Source organism: Leopardus geoffroyi, chromosome B3 (assembly GCF_018350155.1).
Source record: "Leopardus geoffroyi isolate Oge1 chromosome B3, O.geoffroyi_Oge1_pat1.0, whole genome shotgun sequence".
Taxonomy (NCBI): Eukaryota; Metazoa; Chordata; class Mammalia; order Carnivora; family Felidae; genus Leopardus; species Leopardus geoffroyi.
In genome coordinates this window covers 145,572,244-145,592,727 of record NC_059337.1, presented here as the reverse complement: position 1 = coordinate 145,592,727, position 20,484 = coordinate 145,572,244, and the positions used below count along the sequence as shown (strand labels likewise).

The following is a 20,484-nucleotide window of genomic DNA, read 5'->3' as shown; positions in this document are numbered from 1 at the left end:
GTGGCAGTAAAATGACATTTGTCCCCAAGGGTCGCTACACATTCATTTTTTAGGTTGTGTATTCTCAAACATTTGACATCTCCGTTCATTCAGATTCATCCTTAAATAGCCAATCAAAAAAAGGTTTGGGACCCCCCCTTTTTTTCCCCCAGTATAGTTAACATACAGTGTTATATTCGTTTCAGGTGTACAGTATGGTGGTTCAGCAATATCCATACATGACTCATCAGGATAAGTGTACTTTTAATCCCCTTCGCCTCTTTCCCCCATCCCCCACCGCCCTCCCCTCCCCACCCACCCCCAGTTCCGGTAACCATCAGTTCTCCAGAGTCCGTGTTTTGGTTTGTGTCTTTTTTTCTTTGTTCTTTTGTTTTGTTTCTTAAGTTCCACGCGAGTGAAATCATACGGTATTTATCTTTCTCTGACTGACGTAACACTGTACTCTTTAGATCCATCCATGTTCTGAATGGCACTGTTTCGTTTTTTATGGCTGAGTAATATTCCGTTGTCTGTGTGCACACCACATCTTCTCCGTCCATTCGTCTGTCAGTGGACACAGGCTGCTTACATAATTTGGCTATTATAAATAATGCTGCAATAAACATAAGGGTACATACATCTTTTCAAATTAGTGTTTTCATTTTCTTTGGCTAAATACCCAGTAGTAGAATTACTGGGTCATATGGTAGTTCTATTTTTAATTTTCTGAGGAAACTTCATATGGTTTTCCACAGTGGCTGCACCAGTTTGCATTCCCACAAGTGTGTCTCTTGGTGTGTGTGTGTGTGTGTGCGTGTGTGTGTGTGTGTGTCTGTCCGTCCCTTTTTTTTTTTTAATTTTTTTTTAACGTTTATTCATTTTTGAGAGACAGAGACAGAGCATGAGTGGGGGAGGGGCAGAGAGAGAGGGAGACACAGAATCTGAAGCAGGCCCCAGGCCCTGAGCTGTCAGCATGGAGCCTGATGTAGGGCTTGTGCCCGTGAACACAAGGTCATGACCTGAGCCAAAGTCGGGTGCTTAACCGACTGAGCCACCCAGGCATCCATGTCCCTTTTGAATATAGTATCTGGTATATTTAAAAAGCTGTTATTTATATTTAATAAAAGCTGTCAACGAGTGAGAAAAGTTCTTATGTACCAAGTAATTTGTCTTATCCTAACTTCTACAAGGGAGGCTCTTTAAGATCCTGATGTATATTTGTTCTGACACGAGAAAAACGATTATGCAGATAGACCTTACATTGCAGCCTGACCGTGTTTTGCTCCCCATAGGTTGGAAATCCACGTGTAGAACTTACCCTCTCAGAGCTCCAAGATATGGCAGCCAGGCAACAGCAGCAAATTGAAAATCAGCAGCAAATGTTGGTTGCCAAGGTGAGTTTATAAAAGCAGAGGTGGGAAAATGTTCGTAAAGAGTGTTATTCAGCAGTTTCTTTAGACTGGAGTGAACGCACCCATGGGCAGCACTTGTAGGTAGGACCAGGTCACGGAAGTATCGAACACAGCGTCCTCCTGTCTTTGTTACCTCTTCCGTAATGATACATGAATACTGTAGCTTCTTCGAGTTGGGAAGGTATCTGAGCAAGACCCTTGACACCCACACTCAGATACCCCAGAATAGTAGGTGGTTGACCTTAGTCAGCTGTAGCTGAAATCTGGAGGAAGACACTGGTCATGGGCCCACAAAACAATGACAGTTGGTTATCTAGGCTTCCTTTATGCCACTCTACGCGGACTTTGGTTTGTGACGACGCAGGGCGGAGTTAACGCTCTTTACCTACACCGAGTTGTGCATTTGTCATTGAGATGCCGTAACAAAATTTGAACCGTTTCTTATCACAGACTGAAAAATCAGCCCTATCACCCAGGTCTGCTGGAGAATATTCTTGTTGGAATGATCTCTGAAACTGCTATATAAGGAGAATATGGAAACATTTCTGCCTGGGTTCTTATTGCTTTCTCTGTAGAGAGATTTGCTTCATAGCCAAATGTGCAATCCCACTTTTTTCATTTATCGAGTGACCATATAATTCATTGTACTATATCCACTTTTATGTGGATATATTATAGCATAAATTGGGCTTGTTTTTAAAAGTTGTCTTGCAGGAAGAAAAGTTGTCTTGCAAGGTTTATTGGATATACAAGAATAAAAAAAAAACCAGTTTAGAGTTAAGTAAATTGGGAAGTATTTCATCCCATTAATAAGGTTTCTCAGATGAAGTGCACATAGTGTTATGCAGTTACGACGTTCTCTAGTTCTGCTTTTTGTTTCCTTTCCAAATACTGATCCAAGAGTATTACCAATAAGGAAATTCTTAGATATTTTCAGCAGCATAAATTACAAGTTAATGCTAACACAAGTATATGCTGTACGCATTCAAGCACATATTTCCTTACTTTGGAGTGTCACGTGTGATTCCTACATGATCACACTTAATCCTCTCCTTACTTAGGTATATTTTACACGTACATGTGGGACTGTATTTCACGTCAACTGTTACCCCATCACACTAATAGGGAAAAGACTCTTGAAGGGTATTGCATATATTTTTACTCTAGGATTGTCCTGTTTTCATTTGGAATGTTTCATTAGTTTCAAAGAAACTTAACCCTAAAGAAAACAAACACTTCCTTGACTGTTCATTGTGACCTAGCAAATTAGAGGTTTATTTCCTTACTGATCAACTTGTCTTCTTTCAGTATAAAGCCCTTTGCTTCAGTGCCGGTTTCCTTTAAGAGATAAATAAGGGACCTGGGGAAGCTGCTTTGTGGCAGCAGGAAACGTGCAACCGACAGCAGGAAACTTAGGCTGAACAGGGCTTCACACAGGATGAAGATGAGACTCTGTGAGCGGGTGTGGCACGCGGGCCGTCCTCCCGCTGAGAGACTCTGAGGAGGTGTTTATGTGAACTGAGTGTGTAGATCGGTGTGCGGAGTACAGCGCCCTCATCAAAGTCTTCAGCTGTATGTGCCCAGGCGTTCCGTTTTGTGTGGGCTGACGTCCGCAAGAGTCCGTGAGCAGTTTAACGATAGCTGATGCTGTGCTATCGCACACTGAGACCTTTTTTTAACGTATGAAAGTGATCATCTGCTTCGATTTTCGTAGTCACCTGTTTCGTTCTTTTGTCAGGAACAACGTTTACATTTCCTAAAGCAGCAGGAGCGCCGTCAGCAGCAGTCTATCTCTGAAAATGAAAAGCTTCAGAAACTGAAAGAGCGAGTCGAAGCCCAGGAAAACAAGCTGAAGAAAATCCGCGCCATGAGAGGACAAGTAGACTACAGCAAAATCATGAACGGCAACTTGTGTACGTTTGTGCCTCGCCCGGCGCCCGTGCTCAGGCGTAGATAAGATGAGAGTCCAGCTTCTGGACGCTTTGCACGCGTGGACCAGTGTCACATCTTGCTATAGAAAGCGCAGTGACGTGTTGCTCCGATACCTGCATCTCCAAGGATGCGGATAGGTTAAGGGATCCTAGAAAGTCTCTCAGTGCGGTGGGCAGGCCCGTGGTTAACATTTGTAACATGTTAGCTGCCCTCTGCGTTGGGGCCACGGCGCCGTGAGACTCCACTCATCAGGAGGGTCTCTTTAAATTGAACGGCCTAAACTTCATCTGTGTAGTAAGATAAACCATACAGATGCTCAATTTCTTACTTTTGTGTGTGTGGTTCTTTGTTCCATTATCAATTTGGTTAGTGCCTACTCTGTGTGACGGTGGCCAGCAAGACAGACTTGGATTCGTGCCCCTTACAAAGACTTTGGTCTGTTGGTGCACTGAGATCCCTAAGTGGCTCGGCCAAGCTCCTCTTTGGACTGGCTGCCCCAATTAAAGCATATTCAGTAATTAGTGCACACATAGTTTGCTGTATGGGCAGTCACATCATGTATTCCAGAGGCTTGTCAGAAAGTGCATTGGATTACGTATATCACAGTTTTCTCCCCAAAGTCTAGCGCTAGGTGATGCCACAGCTGAGTTGAATGCACAGAAGTGAAGAAATCACAAAACCAAAATAACGAAATGCCACGCACGCACACAAATATCAATAAATGATGTCTTTTTCTTTATCGGGGGGACATTTTAGCTGCCGAAATAGAACGGTTCAGCGCCATGTTCCAGGAAAAGAAGCAGGAAGTACAAAGTGCAATATTAAGAGTTGATCAGCTCAGTCAGCAACTGGAAGATTTAAAGAAAGGAAAGCTGAGCGGGCTCCAGTCTTACAACGGCAAGCTGGCGGGACCGGCGGCGGCGGAGTTGAAAAGGCTGTACCAAGAGCTACAGGTGACTTCGCTGGGTGTGGGGAGCAGTGACATTAAGGCCTCTTTCAGGCTTTCTTCTTAATAGTTTAATAGTAGGCACAAAATGTACTCAGTAAAAAGGATTTTGTTTTTTTTTTTTTTTTTTTTTTTACCGTTTATTAACTTTGAGAGGGAGAGTGAGAGCCAGCACAAGCCTGGGAGGGGCAGAGACGGGGAGAGAGAGAATCCCAAGCAGGCTCCAGGTGTCGGCACAGAGCCTGACGTGGGGCTCGATCCCACAAACTGTGAGATCATGATCTGAGCCAAAATCGAGTCAGACGGTTAACCTACTGAGCCACCCAGGCGCCCCCGGGACAAAGAATTTTTAAAACAGCATTGCGATTTAATTCACATAGCATATGGTTCACCCACGGCGAGTGTACAATTAGTTGATTTTGAGTATCTTCAGAGAGTTCTGCATCCACCACCACGGTCCATCTTAGAACGTCTCCATCACCCCCGAAAGAAGCCCCATCCCTCTTCACCATAACCCCACACCCCCTATCCCCTAACCTGGCAACCGGGAATCTGCTGTCTCTGGATTTGCCTATTCTGGAAATTTCATATGAGCAAGTCACGCAGTGTGTGTTCTTTGGTGACTCTTAGCACGCTTCAGTGCAGAGATTCAGTACGGAATTTAATTGGCAATATGATGAACTGGGGGAAAAGTTAAGCTTCCGGTGACGTTTGATGTCTCTGTGTACACTGTGTTTTGATGAGAGAGATGCCTGTTGTTAAATCGTCGCCTCACTCAGCTTCAGCTGCTGTCACAGACCTCCACAGACTGGGGGACTTTAGCCACAGATGTCGATTTTCTCACAGCTCCACGGGCGGGGTGTCCAAGGGCAAGGTACCGGCACATTGGGTTCCTGGTGAGGGTTGGCTGCCTGCTGTGTCCTCACAGCTCCGGCCTCTCTCCTTCCTCTGATAAGGCACCGACCCGTCACGGGGGCCCCACCACCAGCTACCATCACACTGAAGGCAACATAGGGATTTGGGGATGACGCATTCAGTCCAGAACAGTCCTCAAGATTTCCATTTCTCAGAAGTTATCATTCAGCAGATGATTTTTCAAGCCAGAAACAAGTTTTACAGTTCTGTTGGCACTTGCCAGAAAAGTTATTATATCATTTTTATGAAATGAAAATATGTAACTACAGAGAGTAAAATTACTTTTGTTGCTGTTAAGTTCTCTAATGTACATGCATAGAAATAAAGAATGTATGGCTTCTTTTACATTTTAAGCAATTATTAAAAGTTCAGGGGTTTATTTTAAGTTTATTTATTTTGAGAGAGACAGAGACCGTGTGAGCAGGGGAGGGGCAGAGAGAGAAGGAGACAGAGAATATCAAGTAGGCTCCGTGCTGCCCGCGCAGAGCCCAACGTGGGGCTCAAACTCACAAAACCGTCATGACCTGAGCCAAAACCCAAGAGTCGGATGCTTAACCTACTGAGCCACCCAGGTGCTCCAGAAGTGCAGGATTTTTAAGGATTTTTTTTTTTTTTGAGGCGTGATGGATGTAGTATATTGACTTACACTGATTCATTTGCCAAGTTTTCTGACTGCAACCTGGGTCACAAAGTCCACGTTGCCTCCTGTCTGGCACACACACGTGCATCGGAAAGAGCTTAACAAGGCTTAACCTTCTGTGTGTGGTGCACACTGATGCCTTCTGTTCTGTATTTCATTTTTTTAAGTGCTGGCTACAAGCCGCTAAAATGCCACCACACATTCCAGTTGGAGAGCAAGGCCGTCCTTTGTGAATTTCTTGCCGCCTCCGCAGTAGGATGCCTCATTCAGTGGACTGTGTGGGGTGGAGCAGTCACCTGTCCTTGGGTCCCTAGAGGACACGCTCGGTAAAGTGCCATTGCCAAGGGCCACGGTCATGATCTTCCGTGGCCGTCACTAGTACCGGTCACTCCGTGTGCTCTAAAGAAGACGTTTGCTTGCAGACACAGAAGAACTCCGTTCTGGAGCCATCCACGTACACCTGTGGAACATTTAGCACATGGGTGACCGTGCATTTTATAAATACACATAAGTACTTAACGTTACTACTTTTTCTTCTGTTTTTACTTTACCTGGCAGTGAGAATTTGTTTAATGCAAATCATGAAAGTCGTATTTTTTATTTTGCAGATTCGTAATCAGCTTAACCAGGAACAGACTTCAAAGCTCCAGCAGCAGAAGGAACTCTTGAATAAACGCAACATGGAGGTGGCCGTGATGGACAAGCGGATCAATGAACTGCGTGAACGTCTTTATGGGAAGAAAATTCAGGCATGTGAGAAAGAAAATATTTGTGTAAGATAAGCTACTAAAAATGATTCCATGCACAATTGCACATCTTCACTATAATGGCATTTTGCTCCCCCATCTGCCACAGCTGATAAAACATAAATTGGCCATAAACCATTAAAAAAAAAAAAAGACAGTAGAACACTTTCCAAAGCCACATTTATTTCCTGGTATGTGAAATCAAAACCTCCCTGGCCACAGCCACAGCCACTGTCTCCCCACCCCCATCCTCCCTGTGCTGTTGTGTCTCCACCCTCGGGGAAGCTGTGGTTCTGGCCTGGCAGCACCCGGGCATGGTTGGTCCCACTCTGCCACTTGAAGCTGTGCCACGTGGGCACATTCCTTGACCTGTGCAGACTCGAGTCCTCGCTGCAAACTGATATGTCCTGCCTGCCCCAGCGTGAGCATTCTTAGAATAACCCATGTGGGAGGGCTCTGTAAACTCTGCAGCAAAGTGCTCTATAAAGGGTTAGTGCTTTTTAAAAATCTTTATTTGGTATTTTGACTTTCAAAGGTAATAAATGCTCATTGGAAAATGAAAACAGTGCAGAAATACTTAAAAGAAAATTTGAAAGTTCCTGCCACCCTATTCCCATTCTCCAAACAGGATAGTTTTAATGATTCCAGTCTTTTGCTTAATACAGACAGAAAGGTACTTAATTTTTAATTGAAAATGGAATTGTAGGAATTATATCATTTGCACTCTTCTCCTCGTCTTTTTTAACTGCAACATGGGTATCTTTCTAGGTCATTACCTCACTCCTTTTGCAGCTTCTCTGCAACACCCCACATCCCGGGGCCTGTGGCCCCTTTCCCTGACCTCCTCGCCGGGTGTCCCCGAGTCCTGCCGTTAACTCTCGGCACATCAGTGAGCAGGAGCACTCCCAAGAGCTTGGGGGACGAGGCACTGCTATGCGTGGCTCCTGGCCTGCCTTCCATGGTGGCGCCAGGGTTTGAAGGAAGCAGTGCCTGAGTGCAGGGCTGGAGCGGGACGGGGAGGTGGGCGGGCGTGGGCACCAGCTAGCTGGGAACAGCTCCCCAAGTGTCCTCGTCCACACTCCGTAATTGGTACTTTGACAGTTTGACAAGTAACCTCTTGTCAGCTGCTGCGGCTCTGGAGGCAGCTCCCAGGAGGCCAGTGAGAGCCCTTCTGGGGCTCTGCCTGGGTGGGCTGGGGTGAGGGGTGGGGACTGCCATTTCTTTGTCCTAATGAGTGGTGTCAGGTGAAATCTCTTATTTACAAACCAATCTACCCCCCCCCCTTTTTTTTTTAAACCAGAGAGTTCGTGGTTGATCTGTAGGACTCTGTGTTTTCAAATGACAGTTCTCCCATACTTACCTGGCAGGGGAGATACCGTGGTCAAATGATGGTTCTCCTTGCTCTTTCGAGTATCGTCCTCTTGTTCACACAGCACTTTCTGGCTGTGCTCCATCGGTCAGGGCTCTCCAGAGAAGCGGAATGAGCAGGGATGTGGAGAGCGATTGCTGGGTGTATAGACTGACTTGAAGTAACTCGCTCACGTGGCTGTGGAGGCTACATGCCTGACACCTGCAGCCCGGACACGCAGGGGCCCTTGATGCTGCTGCTCAGGTCTGTAGGTCGTCTGCAGGCCCAGGGGCCTCTTTCTCCGAGCACGTCAGTCTTTTCTCTCTCAAGTCCTTCAGCCGATTGCACACGGCCCACCCACGCTGTGGAGAACTGTCCGCTTCATTCACAGTCTAGTGATTTAAACGTTGGTCTCTTCACAGCAGCATCTAGGCCTGTTTGAGTAGATATCTATGGCCTAACCAAGTTGACACATAAAATGAACCATCACAGATGGCTAGGTAAACGTTACTTCTTACATTCCACCTGATAGTTGAGGTGATCCTGAAGAATGTGGTGCCTCTGCAGAAATGTGTCTCCACCCAAAGGTCCTAGGCCCCTTTGGGCAATTGTCAGAGTCCTGGACCCTCTCCCTAAAATGATACATGCTCATGGATGCAGAATTTTGCAAACAATTGTAGGAGGTTATGGATCTCTTACAGCCTACCTGGGGTCCCTAAGGTGTCCGTGACTCTCCATTTAGATCCCTGTTGTGGACCCTCTCGTTGTTAGGCAGCATCACGTGATCAGTGTCCTTGGCTATAGTGTGGTGTCCTTGCCGAGAATGGCAGGGTTGTCTTCAGGGCACTGGTCAGAGGGTCTCCTGGTTCCAGGCCCTGTCACTGTGCCCTGCACGGCTTGTTCAGTCCTTACACCAAGCCTCAACTTGACTTTACAGACAGGGGCACTGAGGTTCAGAGCCATTAGGTCACTTTCCCTTGCCCAAGGCAGCACAGTGAATAAGTGGCAAAGCAGGACTTGAAACCAGGCTCAGAGCCCGGGCTTTGACCGATGCCTCTGCCCACCTCGGGGAGGGAGGGAGAGCATCCCCCAGTAGAGAGGGTTCCGCAGAGGTGTCCTGGGAAGCTGTTCTAGTCCATCGCCAGCCCCTGTTTCTCCCAGCTCGCAAATAGGAGTTGTCAAAGAGAATCACTTGTGTGGGACTGTGGGTTGAGGCCCTTCTTTCAACATTTGCCCTTTCTAGATACTGATTTTTTAGGGTGATGGAGCTTCCTGAGGGCACTTTATTTACTGAGTGGCTCAGGTGAGAGCAGTCAGTCATACTAGGCTTGTGATTTCTTTAATTTAGGAGAACCTTAACTCTCATTTCTTCCCATTTTGTAGCTGAGCCGTGTGAATGGCACGTCGTCACCGCAGTCGCCGCTCAGCACGCCTGGCAGGGTTGCTGCAGTGGGGCCTTATATCCAGGTCCCCAGTGCCAGTGGCTATTCTGTCCCAGGGGACCCCATAAAGCCCCAGTCTCTCACTATCGCCTCAAGTGCTGCCCACGGAAGATCCAAATCCGGTGAGTGGCCCGGGCCCTCGTCTTGGAGGAAAGCAGGTGAACAGGGAAGGGGCACCCTGGGGGCCAGGAACCTCAGAGGAGGCCGCCACGGTACGCCCCAGGCTCTGCCCACCCTCAGTCTCCCCCAAGTACTGTCTCCCCCTTGGTCCGCTAGGGCGGTGTTGGGGAGCTGTGTGCCACCACGGCAGCGATACGGCCCCAAAATGAGAACAGATTCTCTTTATTGAGCTGAGTGTCTTTACTGTGTGGCTTTTCAAACCACAGAGTACTTCGGACCCGATCCACTCATGCCGCAGGTTTTGTGTCCGGGTGAGGGCGCTTTCGCCTGCTGCCCATCCCAGCAGAGGAGTAGCCTGTCTGTGGATGGTGCGCTGGGGCTGGTCTTCCCTTTCCCCACTCGGCGCGTTCATAACCAATCCAGAGGTCTGCAGACCATCACTCTGGCCCTCGGCCATACCGAATCGTGCGGTGGGACCAGCACCGTGCTGGCGTGTAGCACTCCTGGGGACGCTGGGAAGCCTTGTGCAGCCTCCGGTTCCCAACCAAGGGCAGGCTGGGTTCTCCATGGGGAGGCTGCTCTCCCTTCTCGGAAGAAGGCGGCTGCTTTCCAAACATGAGGAAGCCGGAGCTGCTTTGCAGTAAGATTTTCTTTACGCTGGGCTGAATGTCGGGAATGGCGGAGCACAGGTGCAAACCACACGGCCTTCCCTCGCTCACCAGTCCAGGGCCAGGCCGGGCCGGGCCGGGCCGGGCCATGCTAGGCCGTGCTGAGCCAGGCTGAGCCAGGCTGGGCCAGGCCCCTGTTGTCAGGATTGGGGGTGGAGCTTGGCAGTCTTCCGTTCACTCGTGTCCTCTTCCCTGTTGCCCAGTCTGAGCAGCAACAAGTCTGCCACTCCTGCTGTGGGGTGTCAGGGCTTGTTGTGACCCCGGCAGGATAAGCGTCACCAGCCGTCGTGGGCCATGCGCCCTGGCTGGGCTCTCTCCACGGCCGTGTCTCAGCAGCCACGTGGAGTGCATGGTTGGTGCGAGTCTCTAATTGCAGCTTTCTTTGAGAAGCGGTTATTTATAGTTTGAACCGCCCCACTGTGGGAGTAGGTGTTTGTTTCCAGGGCAGATAATTAGTACAGCCAGCTACTTCTCTGCTCACTTTGTTTTATTATTTATTTATTTGTTTATTTATTTATATATGTATTTATTTTGGGGAGAGTGCAAGTGGGGGAGGGGCAGAGAGAGGGGGACAGAGGATGCGAAGTGGGCTCTGTGCTGACGGGCTGACAGCAGCGAGCCCGACGTGGGGCTCGAACTCACAACCCACGAGATCATGACCTGAGCCAAAGTCGGACGCTCAACCGACTGAGCCCCCCAGGCGCCCCTCTGCTGACTTCCCAAGCCAAGGACGTCTCCCATTCTCCTCTTCTCTGTGGGTGTGTGAGGCTGGGCCGCCTCACAAGGGTTTTGAGGAAAGGACACCCTTCTGGGCCTGGAGAACGTGTCTTTCAGAAGTTCAGCACCAGCCTTGTTCTTTCCACTGCAGTGTAAGGTGACCGCACACAAGAAACCTGTGTCCCCCACACTGGGGACAGAACCCCACCCAGGTGTGGAGCTGGGGTGAGAAACCTCCCCGTGGGGACCCTAACTCATGCTGTCGACTGTCCTTCTGGTGCCGTGTCACACAGATGGCCATGGGAAGCCCAGAGTGACCAGCTCGTGGACAGTATCAGACCTCGCCGTCGGGCCTGACCGCAGCCCCTCAGGGCACTCTGCAGACTTGTTTGCAAACTGTACGTCAGCTGGCAGGCCCAGTGGGGGCTCTGGCCCTTTCTGATACTGCTGAATCATCAGTCGTTTATTTTTCCAAACTGAGAAGGGTCTGCTCATCACATCTAGGCTTGAGAAAAATGCCACATAATCACAGTTTGTCCCTTCCTTCAACAGACAGGTGTGAAGCTTGGGCCGGGCCACACACCACACCCTCCTCAGGAAAGGGTCTGACAGATGCTGGCACAGCAGGGGATTTGGGGTTTTGTTTTAGGAAATCCAGATGATTTTTTGAGTTCGTTAAAAACTTTAGTTTTACCTCCTGTGCGAGAACCTCCCATCGTACTTGAAGATAATTGTCCCTTTTAATCCTTTATAGTAAAAATAAAGGCTCTTTCCTCTGCACCCCCTGTCCGAAGAAGGAAATTCCCGGTCCCTTTTTCAGTCCCTTTGGGGCTCCCGTTGTGGATTTTTGGAGCAGCTGGCCGGCGCCACTCTCTGAGACCCCTGGGGCCGGCCCCTCCCTCCCTCCCTGGTCTGCTGGGCCCTGCTCGGTTCCCCATCGGCCCAGTTGCCACCTCCGCGTATCCTTGCTGAGCCTGCGTGCTTCTGGCCCACACCCCTCCCCCCCCCAGACGGCCCCCAGATCTAAGGTACGGCCGAGGGTTCGTGAAGGCGCACGCGCTTCTTGCCTGGAAGCGGCTGACCGGACGCGTGGAGCAGGGTGGTCCGGGCTGGGGCCTTGGACTGCCTCACCAGCACCCTTGCGGCCTGGCTGGCGCCGCGTGAGGCTGCCGCTGACAGGGCCCGGCGAGGGCGCCCAGAGGTCACTGCACGGGAGGGCCTTCCGCACTTGGGCTCGGAGCACGCTCGCTGTCTCCCGGGTCTCAGGTCTTGGCTCTGGCGCTGTTCTGAGGGGGAGTGGCTTTCCTCCTGCTCCTTAGTTATGCCCACCTGCTGGCGCTGGCTGGGTGGGTGAGGAGAGAGGATGTGCTGTTCCTGTCAGAAGCGCCCAGAGCAGTCCCTTCTGATTGCTTTCCGTTCCCTGTGGCTGATGGCTGGGTGTTCTCCACTCACATCCAGTCCGGCACCTGGGCCTGCCCTGGCAGCGGGAGCCTGAGTCGGAGGCTGTAACGTGGCCCCTGCAGGTGCTAGAATGTACTCACGTGGCTGTGGCTTCTTGGAGGGGTTGCTTCTGCACCCTTTTTCAGTTTGGAAAGTGCCTTGTTAAAGAGCAGCTTTTCAGCAGCTTTCCTAAAAACCTGGACGTGACTTTGCTTTCTGATCACTGCAACAGAACGATAACTGGCTACGCCAATCAGGGGAGCTTGTACTGGCCTCTTCTGCTCATAAGTTATTTTGAGAGGATAGAAGTTTCTAACAGAGGAAAGTCAAATTTTTCTTTTAATGTGGAAGGTGGTACAGGTCAAGCCTGTTATGAAGTCAAAGGATAAATCTTTTGTTTCTATTGCTGTATGTGACCGTTGCTGTATGTGACTGGTTTTGTAAGTAACGTTTGAAAAGTAAGTGCTCAGGCTCATTTTATTTCCTGGTGTCAATGTAGTCGATTTGACCTGCATTTAGATAGGGGCCCGGGAGCGTTTCCACCGTCCTCTGGCCCCTCGCCTGGGTTGGAGCAGCCCTGTGCATGGTGACTGAGTCTCTGTACGCGGGAAGGCGATGCGGGCGCTGGCGGGGCCTGGCCAGCAGACGCCGCCCTTGGTCTTACTGTGCACAAGCCTGTGTGCGGGCAGGGGTGGCCGGCCGCCTGGGTAACGGAGCTCCATCAGAGCCGATCTTTGTTTCTAGCAGAGGGCTGTTCTTGGGTTGGTTCAGCTAAATCGAGGAAAAATTATACTCAAATTCTGTGTTCTTTTCAAGCCAATGATGGAAACTGGCCAACGTTAAAACAAAATTCCAGTTCTTCAGTGAAGCCGACGCAGATCAGCAGTGTGGACTGGAAGGACTCAAACGTGGAGGGTCCTGTCAAGCAAGGGGCCGTCTCGAGCCAGCCTGTGCCCTTGTCAACTTTAGGAGCCACAGAGAAGCTGGTAGGCCGTTTGTCCCTGTCACAAAACACAGACAGGGTCCTCACTGTATCACTGTTCAGCCTTTATCTTCATCTGAGGGCTGTGAGGTGGGAGGTGTCACGAGGCAAGTTAATCCTGCTGGTATCTAAATTATGGCCGAGTCTGAAGAAGACTGTGGTCCCTCAGCACTGAGCGCCTGCGAGTGGAGATGTGTTTCGCTCAGGATTGTTCCATCATGGGCGGGTGATGGGCCTGATTCCCACGGTGGGCCCTGTGCCTGGTCACAAGCTGATTTGAAGGATTACAAGTCCGACTTTGTTTTCTCTTGTGACTGTGGCTAGAAATACGCTTAACTTTTCAAAGGGTGACTTTGTTTTTCTTCTTAACACCTCAATTTAGGGCGTCGAGATCGGCAAAGTGCCACCCCCCCTCCCTGGTGTCGGCAAGCAGCTGCCTCCCAGCTACGGGACATACCCCAGCCCTGCGCCCGTGGGCCCCGGCTCCACAAACTCCCTGGAGAGGAGGAAGGAGGGCAGCTTGCCCAGGCCCGGCGCAGGCCCGCCCAGCCGGCAAAAACCCGCCCCGCTGCCCACCTCGGGTGGCCACACGTCTGCTTCCTCACAGCAGATTCAGCAGAGGATCTCTGTGCCGCCGAGTCCCACGTACCCGCCGGCGGGGCCGCCTGCTTTCCCGGCTGGGGACAGCAAACCTGAACTCCCACTGACTGTGGCCATTAGGCCCTTTCTGGCTGATAAAGGGTCAAGGCCACAGTCCCCCAGGAAAGGACCCCAGACAGTGAATTCAAGTTCCATCTACTCCATGTACCTCCAGCAAGCCACGCCGCCTAAGAATTACCAGCCAGCGGTGCACAGCACCTTAAATAAGTCTGTTAAAGCAGGTACAGTGGGTTCGTACCTCGTCTTGGGGCCAGGGAGTCATACTTAAAGTGCCAGTCCATAGCCTTACATTCGGGTCACAAACTATTTAGGATTAAAAAAACTTTTTTTTCAATGTTTGTTTATTTTTGAGAGAAGCAGAGCATAGGTCGGGGAGGGGTGGAGAGAGAGAATCCCAAGCTAACAGCACAGAGCCCAACTTGGGGCTCGAAGTCAAGAACCGTGAGATCATGACAGCCAAAACCAAGAGTCGGACACTGAACTGACTGAGCCCCCCAGGCGCCCCTGGGATTAAAATTTTAATTCTTGTGTACAGCGTGGCCTTAGGTGTCCATGTGAGTTTGGGGTAAAAGGCAACGGGTGGAGTTTTGTAGCTGGATCACATGGGAACTGACTTCCTGCCTCAGCACCTGCCTTCCTGGGGTACTCAGGAAGCCCGGTTCCCAGAAGGAGGTTCCTCTTTTCCTCCTGCTTTGTGGAAATTTGTGCAGGGGCTTTCCAGGGGCCGGTGAGGATGCTCTGCCCAGTTGTGGTCCTCCTGGCCTCCTGGCGGTGACTGAGCCAAGCCCCTGGAGGGGAGGCAAGGGAGCATCTGCCGCTTTGGGAGCTGGGGTGTCCTAGGAAGGGTGAGAGAGTGGAGCCTGGCCCCACGGATGTGGAGGCAGGAGGTGACTCTGACCTGCACAGCGGGGTCCTGCGGGTCAGTTCTGGGCTTGGGCCTCCCCACAGACTTTTGGGCAGAGGCTGCAGCTTCCAGACTCCTGGGAGCACCCACCCCCCACCCCCCCACCCCCCCGCCCAAGCGGAAGCCCGGCTACCTGTGGCAGGGCTCTGGCCCCCTGCCCTACAGTGCCTTGGGCCAGCAGGCCGGGCCTTCCTGTCCGAGGCAGCCTGCGTTCCGTAGCATGAGACTTGGCCTGGGGGGCAGATGTTGTTTAGAGGTGGGTCTTTCTCCCCGGCTTAGAAACAAGGAAGGTTGGTTTGGGGTGGGGAAGTTGGGCCTGCAGCCATGTTTTGTTTTTGTTTTTTTCATTTGAAAAAGCCTAAATTGTGGAAGCCCAAATGTAAAAACCAGTTAAGAGGGGCACTCTATCTTCCAAAAGGAGTCAGTGGGGTTCTTTGGACAGAGGTTTCCTCCGGGATTTAAAGGTAGGACTCAGCAGCACCAGAGCAGACCCCTGTTCTCCGTAGGAGCCCACCTCCTGTGTGACCGCAGGGATGTGGTGACTAGACCCCTGGCCCCGCAGGATGCTCTAGCTGCCCCTGTCCTCTGTGTTTCCTCCAGTGTACGGTAAACCCGTTTTACCATCCGGGTCAACGTCCCCGTCACCCTTACCGTTTCTTCACGGGTCGCCGGCCCCAAGCGCGTCGCAGTCCCAGCCGCCTTCGGAAAGTGCTGAGAAAGAGCCGGAGCAGGACAGCCCTGCCCCTCCCGGAGACGGCGGCACCGGCACGGGCCCTGTGGAGAGCCTGCCGCGGCCGCTCAGCCCCACCAAGCTCACGCCCATCGTGCACTCGCCGCTGCGCTACCAGAGTGACGCCGACCTGGAGGCCTTGCGCAGGAAGCTGGCCAACGCGCCCCGGCCCCTAAAGAAGCGCAGCTCCATCACGGAGCCCGAGGGCCCCGGGGGGCCCAACATCCAGAAGCTGCTGTACCAACGCTTCAACACCCTGGCCGGCGGCATGGAGGGCACCCCTTTCTACCAGCCCGGCCCCTCGCAGGACTTCATGGGCACCCTGGCCGACGTGGACAATGGAAATACCAATGCCAACGGGAACCTGGGAGAGGCTGGCCCCGCCCAGCCCACAGCCCCGCTCCCCTCCGAGCCTGCCCCGTCTTCGGACGCCAATGACAATGAGCTCCCTTCCCCTGAACCGGAGGGGCTCATCTGTCCCCAGAGCACCCACCAAACGGCCGAGCCCGCCGAGGACGACAACAACAACGTGGCCACAGCCCCGTCCACAGAACAGGTCCCCAGCCCTGGGGCCGAGGCCCCCTCACCGGGGGAAGACCAAGCCCCCTCACTGCTGCCCCCCACCGTGCCCCCGCCTGGAGCCTCTACGGTGGGTGTCGTCCTAGTCAGCCAGCCAGTGTTTGTAGAGGACCCGGCTGTGTTAGCCATAGTTCCGGGGACTATGGGGCTTGCCAGACTCGTCCCCACCCTCACTGAGGCCGAGGGGAGGACAGTGCCGCAGTCCACAGGTGGGGCTCTGAAGAGGTGTGGAAGGCTGCAGAGCTCTCCCTGGAGGGCCCAGCCAGGTTTCCCCGAGGAAGGGGAGCTGCCGTCGGGATTTGAGGGCCAGGCGGCGAGGGGGACGAGAACCTCCTAGACAGCCTTCTGGTGGGAGCTCAGCATTGGTGGAGCAGAGAGGGGGAGGTGAATGTCCACGGGGGTGGGTAGGAATGAGTTGCTGACTCCCGAGCTTGACTGTCACCCACCGTGGGTGCCCCTGAGCAGTGCCGTCCCCCCGGAGCACGCTGCATGTGGCACAACGGGTCTGGCTGGGCCCTGGGAGTGGGCGTTCCTCTCGATGCCGGGGGCCGCTCGGCCTTGCCGGGTACACATGCTGCCCACGGCTTTCGCCCTGTCCCTCCTCTCCACCGCGGCTTGGTGCGTTGCACATTACCTGTAAATCAGAAGCGTGTTTCCTTCCCGGCAGAGCAAACGGACCAACCTGAAGAAGCCTAACTCGGAGCGGACAGGGCACGGGCTGAGAGTCCGGTTCAACCCCCTGGCGCTGCTCCTAGATGCTTCTCTGGAAGGCGAGTTTGACCTGGTGCAAAGGGTCATCTACGAGGTGAGTGAGCGCAGCCGCAGGCCTGGGCGGCCCCACCTGCTGGGAGGCCGGGCTCACGAGGGCCTTGTGTCCTCAGGTGGAAGACCCTAGCAAGCCCAATGACGAAGGGATCACCCCACTGCACAATGCCGTCTGCGCCGGCCACCACCACATCGTGAAGTTCCTGCTGGATTTTGGGGTCAATGTGAACGCTGCCGACAGTGATGGCTGGTGAGGGCCCCTGGGGCGCGTGGCCTACGGTAGGAGGAGGCCCCCGGTCCAGGAGTCGGGCGAGGGCAGAAGCAGACACGGGTGGGCGGGCCTACTGTCGCACCCCGGGGCCGCCTGGCCTGGTCCCCTCCTCCCACTTTGGTTCCGTGAGTCCTCTTGTGAAAGGCACAGCTGGGATCGTGTCTTCGCACACGTGCTAGCAACTTTGCGGGCTGAGCGTTTTGCAAAGTGTTACTCTTCGTCGGGTTTGAAATGGCCGGATAACGTGCGTGGCAGAAACTCAGTCCCGCTTTGCGGTTGCCTTGTCGGTGTTTGCCCGCAGGGCCCTTCCGCTGCTGTGCGGGCCCCCAGGCCTCTGCTAGGTCTTGTTGGCAACGTCAGGCTCTTGTTGGTGTGGTTTGAACATCTGGGGTTTTTTAATTGTGGCAAAATCCGCCCAACTCCTACCGCTGTGGCCCCGTGAAGGCGCGTCAGCCGTGCGCAGCACGCCCCTGCTCTCGCGTGAGGGGCACCTACTTGATAGACCGCTTCCCAGCCCCTGCCCGCCCCCCCCCCACCCCCGCCCCCGAGGCCCCACCTCCCAGCAGCGGGCGCGCGACCCGGCCGAGAGACAGGCCAGTAGGAGTCCTGCCATTTCGAGGACCGACGCGGGAACCTTTGGGCCTCGAGGCGCAGCACGGCCCCGGAGGCCCCCAGGAGGCCGCTGGGGCCTGGCTGGCCGGGCAGCGCCTCGCGTGCCTTCACCCGCTCTCCGTTCCAGGACGCCGCTGCACTGCGCCGCCTCTTGCAACAGCGTCCACCTCTGCAAACAGCTGGTGGAGAGCGGCGCTGCCATTTTTGCCTCCACCATCAGCGACATCGAAACCGCTGCGGACAAGTGTGAAGAGACGGAGGAAGGCTACATCCAGTGTTCCCAGTTCCTCTACGGTACGTGGGGCGTCTTGGCACGGGGCGGGGGCCCTTCCCCTGGGCGTGGTGCTGCGGGGCCAGGAAGGAGCCCCCTTCCATTTTGGGAGCCACCCTGCCAAGCTCCTCGGGATGGAAGTCACTCCGTCCCTTGGGCTTCTTCCTGAAAACCTGTTTGAAGGGCCGTGTTGCAGAAAGATTCTGTGCCTGGTCGCTAAAAACCGTGCTTCTCTGTGTGGATGCGGCACGGCGTGCCTGGTCCGGCAACACGCCGCGGCCCCAGGACCCAACACAGCAGTAGCACGACTCGTCAGGGTCTTGACACGGCCCCGGCCGGCGGCCCGCCCTCCGCGGACACCTGACCGCTCGCCCTGTCGTTCCAGGGGTGCAGGAGAAGCTGGGCGTGATGAACAAAGGAGTGGTGTACGCCCTGTGGGGCTACGAGGCCCAGAACAGCGACGAGCTGTCCTTCCACGAGGGGGATGCCATCACCATCCTGAGGCGCAAGGACGAGAGTGAAACCGAGTGGTGGTGGGCTCGCCTTGGGGACCGGGAGGGCTACGTGCCCAAAAACCTGCTGGGGGTAAGCACCGTGAGCCCGCTCGTCCGGGGTCGGCCACCCCTGCTGCCGTCACTCCTGCAGTCCTGTCCCCTCCGCCCAGCCGTAAACCGCAGGGCGCCGGGCTTTGTGTGGGGTCGCACCCTGCAGGGTGAGCACGGCGGGTGACTGCCCTCGTCCGCTCTCTGCGCCACCCTCGTAACGGGCGAGTCGGCGGAGTTGGCACGGGGATCCGGCAGGCCCCACACTCACACCGTGGGAGCAGCGGGGGTGCCGGCGGAGGAGCCCCCAGCCGCCTGATGCAGGAGCTCGGGCAGGCAGCCAGCCACCACTGTCTGCAGCCCAGAAACGGCCCGGGGTGGGGAGCCCACACGTTGTTCCCTCCGTGGCGTTTGTAACTGCACCAGACCTTCGAGCAGGTGCTGCTGTGCTCCCCCCACGTGCCTCGAGGGAGCTGGGGGCTTATGGCCACCGGCGCGGATTTGAGGCGGTGCCAAGGGCTGCGAGAGAGGTTCTCCGGGGTTGGGGGGCGCGGCTTGTAGGGGGAGTCGGGGTCTCGGCAGGCGCGTGGCAGCCGAGTGGCGGCCGTTCGGGCACCACCGGGTGCCCCTTCCTGCTCGGCGTGCCGCGCCCTCGTCCTAACTGTTTCCGTCGCTTCGCAGTTGTATCCACGGATCAAACCCCGACAGCGAACGCTAGCCTGAGCTTCCGTCTGGAGCGCCGCCCGCGCTTGCCCGCCGCAAGGAGCCGCCGGGGAGACCGCCCTGCCGTTTCTGCGGGAGCTGCAGCTAGACGTGTTGATAATGGTGCTCACTTGCGCAGACAGCATCCACAATGTGAAATCCCTGCAGTTTCTCGGTGAGGCCCTTTCTTCAGCTTGCCCGTAACTGGGAGAGGTGCTTTTGCCTCCAGGAAGATTGAATTTTGCCAATTACTGTAAATCCAAATAAACATGCAGCTTTCTAAACAGCTGTCCCGGTTGCCAATAAGCAGCTCTGTCATTTACCCCTGGTCGGTTGCCAGTGAAGACGAACCCTCTGACTTTGGCCCCAAGGCTTTCCTCTACGTCCCTCCACCCCAGCACTGAGGACGCGCAGCTGCTGTGAGGTGTGTGCCCCCTGCTACCGGAAATCGCAGCCGCCCGCCATCCTCTCCACCCCGACCACACGCATCTCTTCCTTTCCCTACCGAGAGGGCCCATGTGCGGAAGCTTCTGGCAGTGGTGGGGCGTGGTGCGTGTGTGCTGAGCATTGGCATAGGTCACCCACCTACACACGGGCCGACGGCGGGCCGCGCTTCTGCGTCCCGGGCTCCAGAGCCCTTAATACCAAGTGACGAGCAGTCAGGAGCCTCAAGATAGCACTGTCCCCTCCTCTGCACTGTGTGCGGCCCACGGGCCGGCAGCCTAAGGTCAGGGTGGGGCGGATGTGGGGGTGCCTGCATGTCAGGAGGGGCAGCTGGGGTGGGGGGCCCAGCCTCCCGGGTCCGGCCCGGCCACGATGCAATAACCTGTGCCCGGTCCAGACTTCAAGTAAGGCGCTTAAGTTTGAACTGTACGTACAGACTTTTATATACCAAAAGTATTTTTTGACTAGATCATTCGAAACTACCAGAATGATGGAAATGTTTTTTTCTCTCATTAAAATCCAGGCCCTTAGGCTTTATTTTCCATGTATGAGTCCTGTGTATAATTCGTGTATAAACGTGTAGCCAGGCACCTGTAAGCAGCGATTGTACACAGCGTGCTGATGAAAAGTGAGCGCCCGTGGGGCAGCCTCTGCTGCTGGAAGCCACCGCCGCAGAGGCCGTGTAAACGTGCACAATAAACCGCTGTCTCCCACCGG

The 20,484-nt window shown here is 54.0% G+C and overlaps 1 protein-coding gene across 4 annotated transcripts in view; it reads left to right on the top strand.

Moving 5' to 3' along the window:
- PPP1R13B (protein phosphatase 1 regulatory subunit 13B) overlaps positions 1 to 20,480 on the top strand; it is a 100,690-nt gene extending 80,210 nt beyond the window's left edge. For 2 of the 4 annotated variants that reach the window (XM_045448375.1, XM_045448374.1), the window contains exons 5-17: positions 1,272 to 1,373; positions 3,130 to 3,304; positions 4,080 to 4,276; positions 6,433 to 6,597; positions 9,302 to 9,482; positions 13,122 to 13,291; positions 13,670 to 14,168; positions 15,452 to 16,230; positions 16,828 to 16,965; positions 17,042 to 17,175; positions 17,936 to 18,102; positions 18,465 to 18,664; positions 19,303 to 20,480. In XM_045448375.1, coding sequence (XP_045304331.1) covers positions 1,272 to 1,373; positions 3,130 to 3,304; positions 4,080 to 4,276; positions 6,433 to 6,597; positions 9,302 to 9,482; positions 13,122 to 13,291; positions 13,670 to 14,168; positions 15,452 to 16,230; positions 16,828 to 16,965; positions 17,042 to 17,175; positions 17,936 to 18,102; positions 18,465 to 18,664; positions 19,303 to 19,344 — 2,949 coding nt within the window. In that variant the 3' untranslated portion in view covers positions 19,345 to 20,480. The remainder of the gene's footprint in view (positions 1 to 1,271; positions 1,374 to 3,129; positions 3,305 to 4,079; positions 4,277 to 6,432; positions 6,598 to 9,301; positions 9,483 to 13,121; positions 13,292 to 13,669; positions 14,169 to 15,451; positions 16,231 to 16,827; positions 16,966 to 17,041; positions 17,176 to 17,935; positions 18,103 to 18,464; positions 18,665 to 19,302) is intronic. The other 2 variants (XM_045448376.1, XM_045448373.1) reach the window with 2 other exon arrangements.
- The last annotated feature ends 4 nt before the right edge of the window (positions 20,481 to 20,484 follow it).